The sequence below is a fragment of the Bombus pyrosoma genome, linkage group LG13, assembly GCF_014825855.1.
Source record: "Bombus pyrosoma isolate SC7728 linkage group LG13, ASM1482585v1, whole genome shotgun sequence".
In the NCBI taxonomy this organism is placed as follows: Eukaryota; Metazoa; Arthropoda; class Insecta; order Hymenoptera; family Apidae; genus Bombus; species Bombus pyrosoma.
The window spans coordinates 8,823,580-8,829,329 of NC_057782.1; the positions used below are offsets into that span (position 1 = coordinate 8,823,580).

Sequence of the window (5,750 nt, forward strand, 5' to 3'; positions counted from 1 at the left end):
CCGCCGGCTCCACGTCCGGCAGTCGACACAGTGCCTGGCAGTCCCACTGGCTGAACAAGGGGGCCGATCAAGCCAAGGACGTGCTCAAGTGCGTATGGTGCAAGCAGAGTTTCCCCACGTTGGCCGCGATGACGACTCACATGAAGGAGGCGAAGCACTGCGGCGTGAACATGCCCGTGCCAGCGGCCGCGTCCGCGCTCCACCCGCAGCCACCGAGCGTGGCCAGTATCGTGACGCCGCAGCAGCCGCATCAGCCGCACCAGCCGCACCAGCCGCAAACCACCGCGTCCAGCAACAACGCTGGCTCCGGCGCCGGTGGTGGTGGTTCCGCGACTCCGAGCAGCAAACAGAGTCCATCCGAGTTGAATCTGCTGATCAAGGAGACGATGCCTCTGCCGAGGAAGCTGGTCAGGGGTCAAGACGTTTGGCTGGGAAAGGGAGCCGAGCAGACCAGGCAGATTCTCAAGTGTATGTGGTGCGGTCAGAGTTTCCGCTCTCTCGCCGAGATGACGTCGCACATGCAGCAGACGCAACATTACACCAACATCATCTCCCAGGAGCAGATTATCTCGTGGAAGTCGTCGGACGAGAACAAGAGTGGCAGCGGTGGAAGCGGAGGAAGCGGAGGTGGCGGTGCAGGCAGCGGATCCGTAACCGGCGCCGCTGGCGGCGGGGGTGGCGCGGTTGCCGGCGGTGGCGCGTCCGGGCCGCACGCCGGAAACGCTACCGGCCCAGGCTCCGGCGCTACCAGCAGCCACGTGAGCGCCGTGCTCACGTGCAAGGTTTGCGATCAAGCGTTCAGCTCCCTGAAAGAACTGAGCAACCACATGGTGAAGAATTCCCACTACAAGGAGCACATAATGCGATCGATCACCGAGAGCGGCGGTCGGAGGCGGCAGACGCGGGAGAAACGCAAGAAGTCGTTGCCGGTGAGAAAATTGTTGGAACTGGAACGAGCGCAGAACGAGTTCAAGAACGGCGACGCGGCTACGGGGCTGAGTCACAGCCTCGGCAAACACGCCGGTCGTATAACGTGCGAGAAGTGCGGCGAGAAGATCGAGACGACCATCTTCGTCGATCATATACGCCAGTGCATCGGAGCGGGCACCGTGGGCGCGAATCAGCGAAACTTCTTGAAGAACGCGTTGATGTCGAATCACCTACCGGCCACGTTGCCGCCGACCGAGACCGGCCGCAAGAGCGTCACCGAAGACGGTTCGTCGGTGTCCTCGAGACACCATCGGTCGCCCTCGTCGGCCAGCGACGCCACCACACCAGGAAAGGACACGCCGACACCGACCGCCGGCGAGACCACCGGTAGTTCCTCGCCGTCCGTGTTGAACGCCATTGAGAAACTGATCGAGAAGAGCTTCGATTCTCGCGTGAGGCACGGTACACCGGGTCTGCATCACGCTCAACCCGGAGCCCCGATGGGTACAAGCATCTTGAAGCGGCTGGGCATCGACGAGAGCGTCGATTACACGAAACCGTTGGTCGATCCACAGACGATGAACCTTCTCCGGTCGTATCAGCAACAGCATCAGCATCAGCAACAGCAGCAACATTATGCGACAAGTTCGGCCGCGCGGCGGGAACGCAGCGGAAGCGAGTCGAGCTCCGTGTCGGAACGAGGAAGCGGCGGTAGAACCGACGCGATGACGCCGGAGAGACGCGTGGACCTTTCGTCGGTCGGCCACTCGGACACCAGGCATTCCCACCATCATCGGGTCACGCCGGACAAGCAACTGGGTGCGCAAACCTTGCCCTCGAGTCGTCACCATCCAACCACCGAGGAATCCGGGGACGAGGAGTCGTCGACGACCGCATCCGTTTCCGTTGCCGCGGCCAGTTCGGCCGCGACATCGGCGACGAGCGTGGTGGTCAAGAAGGAGCCCCGAGACGACGAGTCGGAGGATCGCGTGGCGAACGAGGAGGAACAGTCGCAGACTCAGTCACAGTCGAACCGCGAGGTGTTCGTGAAGAAGGAGATCATGGAGGATTGCAGAGACGAGGAGGAGCAAGGTTCGTTCAATCATCGACGAAGCAGCTTGCACGAAGGATCGGAGGAGGGTCGAGAGGTGTTGTCGCCTCGCATGAACCCACCGACTCCTAGATCGAGTGGCCAACCGGAACAGATCGCGCGCAGCCCCTGCAGGAACAGCACCAGCAGTCCGACGAGCAGCGACCGGTCGGTAACGCCGCGTGGAACACCCGACACGAAGGGGTCGAGCAGTCTCGGGGCGCTTTCTTCCATGTTCGACAGCCTGTCCGGTGGCGGAGGTGGCGGAGGCGGCGGTAGCGGTGGCGGCGGTGGTGGCGGTAGCGGCGGAGGCTCGAACAACGCGGTCGACTCTCAGGGACGCAAAACCAGCAGCCATCCTTTGGCCGCGCTGCAGAAACTTTGCGACAAGACGGAGACGCGAGGACCTAGTGGCAGCGCGGCCCGATCCGGTGGCGGTCCTGGAGCCGCGTCCGGTCTCGGAGCAGCGGCTGGAAGCGGCGTGGGCGCGACCGGACCCGGTTCCGGGACGACTCCGGGAGCGATCTTGGCGTTCAGCTGGGCCTGCAACGACGCCGTCGTCACCGCCGACTCGATCATGAAGTGCGCCTTCTGCGACACGCCGTTCATCTCCAAGGGCGCGTACAGGCATCACCTTTCCAAGATGCACTTCGTCAAGGACGGCGTGATTCCCGATCCACTGACGATCGGCCGATCAGCGGCGGCCGCGGCGGCGGCGGCGGCTGCTGCTGCGGCCGCGGCAGCAGCGGTCTCGCAAACCTCCGCCACCGGACCGCCGCCGGCCGGTCACAGTTCTTCCTCGCCCCCGACTTCACAGCGCAACAAGTCGCCGCCGCTTGCACAGGCGAACGGTAGCCCGTCTCAGTCAGCGGCCTCTCCCCTCGAAGAGAGTCCGCACTCCAAATTTCTCAAGTATACGGAGCTGGCCAAGCAGTTGTCCAGCAAGTACGTATAGTCCGAGCCCCGTAAGTAGCGGTGCCACTTGTACATAAGTGTATCTATACTGTAACGACTGTAACTAGCGACGCGATTGCAACACCATTTCACCTCCTTCGAAACCTCCGCCTCGGGACACCCATCCTTTTTCGCTCGCGATTCCATTATCCGGTCTCCGCTGTTTCCTACCGCCTCGTCTCTCGTCTTTCTCCCCTCCCCTCCCTTACTCCGTTTTCCACCCTCTGTCCGCCATTCGCCCCCTTTATGCCTATCGCTCCTTTTCGCCCGTTCAAATCGAATCGAACCAACTCGTCACCGGATAATCGAATCGCGCAACGAACACAGAGGGAGGAGGCAGATATCGAACGTGCGTTGATTAAATTGTGATGCCACCATATCTCGCGGCACTGCTGAGTCAAGGGGCTCGGCGAGCGACAAAGTTTGTGATTTTATAAATACTTAAGGACATTTACGACTGGCGGTTGAGAAAGAGAGCAAGGCGATGCGAAAGATCGTGCGATCGACAGAGAGAATTTGTATGCTTGAACGTGCGTGTATCTACACGTGTGTACGTGTACGTGTGTGTGTGTGTGTGCGTGCGCGCGTGTGCGCGCGCGTTTCTGTGTACGAAAAGGAGAATGCGCGTGGTAGAGAATAAACGAACGACTGCAAACGAGTGCAAGCGGAGAAAAGAGCAGCAAAGGCAGAGAGGATAGCGGGCGAAAATTTTCCAAGGTGTAGGACGGTAAGGCTTACCTGTCACACAGCTGTCGTAAGGTCAGATCAGCATGTATACCTCTAGAACATAAGAGCGTAGTTGATTAGCGCATAGGCTAGGCTAGGGTCCGCCCTTGTATAGGAATCTCTTTGTTGATACTTAGCGCTGCGAAACCGGTGAGATCGCGTTCGGGATTCGGACCTCGTCCAAAAAAGTCAACGAGTGTTCTGCAAAGCGAACCGGCTGACGAGTACGACGACGACGACGACGACGACGACGACGACGACGACGACGACGACGACGACGACGACGATTGCATTGAGTGAGAGAAAAGCGGCATAAAAGGAGCATCGAGAGCAACGAGAACACGGTGCAATAGCGAGGCTCGCGGTTATACTCGAAACACACGTGCGCGGCGAGTCGAGCGCGCGCGACGCGGCCTCCTCGAACGTTATCGTTTTCCTTCGCTCGTAGCGTACGAGTAGACCATTGTAAATTTTCTTTGTTCAAATAATATTTATTGCGCCGTGCGAGTCGACGCGACGTTTTAAGTGTAAAATACTGTCATTACTATCGCTCGGATTATCGCGAATACCGTGTATATTGATTACGATTACGATTATTCTCTATACAATTAACGAATGGGGAAACGCAGCGAAAAAGGAGAAAAAAAAAAAGAAACATTTCGAACGGCTACCAACACGCCGGGACTCCATCGTCTCTCGGCTGAGCGGAAAAACGGCGCGCGACCAACGCGTTCTCTGGCGAATCGTCTTCTGCCTGCGTGCGTGCGTGTGTGCGTGTGTGCGTGCGTGCGTGCTTGCTTGCTTGCTTGCTTGCGTGCATTCGAGAACTGGAAAAGTAGGAACGAAAGGGAAACGAGAGTAAAAGTGGCTGACGCCGTGAAGCGGGCAAAAGCGACACCGCGAGAGAGGAATTGAAATCCGGACGAGTATGATCGCGCGAGCGAGAATATGAATAACGTGTGAAACGCGAGAACGCAAAGAGGAAGGAAGAAAGTGGGCGGGAAAGAGCGAGCCGAAGGGACGATGATTGCGCGCGTTCGAGGACGAGTTAAAAGCGCAATTTTGGAGCGGAACACACTTGTATACGTATTTCTTGTAAACTCTAATTCTTCCATCGCGGACTTTAAAAGTATTTATCGATATAACGATAATATTAATATTATTATTGTAATTATATACGACTGCTGAGAGAATGTGGCGGGTATAGGAGAAAAAAAGAACGTGGTCTACGCGGATGCGATACGCGGCATCATACGCGCGGAAAAAAAAACTAACGCGGCGCGTACGCACTCGCGGATACGAGAAACGAAACGAGAAATAGCCAACCGTGCGAAAAATACGCTCGAAAAGTACCTACCTACTTACAAATGCGCAACCACAAAGATATGCATCATGTATACGCGACTCTTGAAACCATTTTACCAGATTTGTCATTATTTAATTATTTCGGTTGTATTTTAAAATGCAATTAAAGCTCAAATAAATATATATGTTATAAAGTAAATTCTCGTCTAAGTTGTCTTTACTCGTACATCTACATCCCGTGTATCCTTCCTTACATGCCATAACTATTATATACTAGCTGTCATACAATTTTTCGTTTCGTTGGATTCCATATCAAGTACGTATCACGAAAATCCTAAAGAAAGACTAAATTTTCCATTAAAATATAAAATTCTGCCTACAAATTGTTTATAAGAAATCATTGTTTCCAACGAACGGAAGTCTTGCAGTAGATCAAATTCATTTACGCGGTCGTATCGGTCCGGTGCTCGATTGCTTCCGGTCATGTCGGTTCGGTGCATCGAGCGATTTCCAAGTCTTTCTTCCCACAAACGAAAATGGTTATTCCCCGTAATAAAATTCGCCTTCCACAAATTTCCTACAAAACTTATAAGAAAATTGTCAGTGGATACAGAGGAGTCCGCGTTCAAAAATTAAAAAGAAGAAAGAGCAGCGTGTCGGGGCAACCGATCGACGAAAGAATTTCTCGTGCCACCTCCTTGCGCATGTTATTCCTCCGATACAAATTCTCAATTTGGGCCACAGA

At 55.5% G+C, this 5,750-nt stretch overlaps 1 protein-coding gene across 2 annotated transcripts in view; it reads left to right on the top strand.

The window, feature by feature from the left end:
- Positions 1–5,204, top strand: part of LOC122574497 (protein tiptop) — a gene marked incomplete in the record, with an annotated part of 90,597 nt that extends 85,393 nt beyond the window's left edge. For both annotated transcript variants that reach the window (XM_043742168.1, XM_043742169.1), the window contains 1 exon segment: positions 1–5,204. In XM_043742168.1, the coding sequence (XP_043598103.1) occupies positions 1–2,975 (2,975 nt within the window).
- Positions 5,205–5,750: the final 546 nt, after the last annotated feature.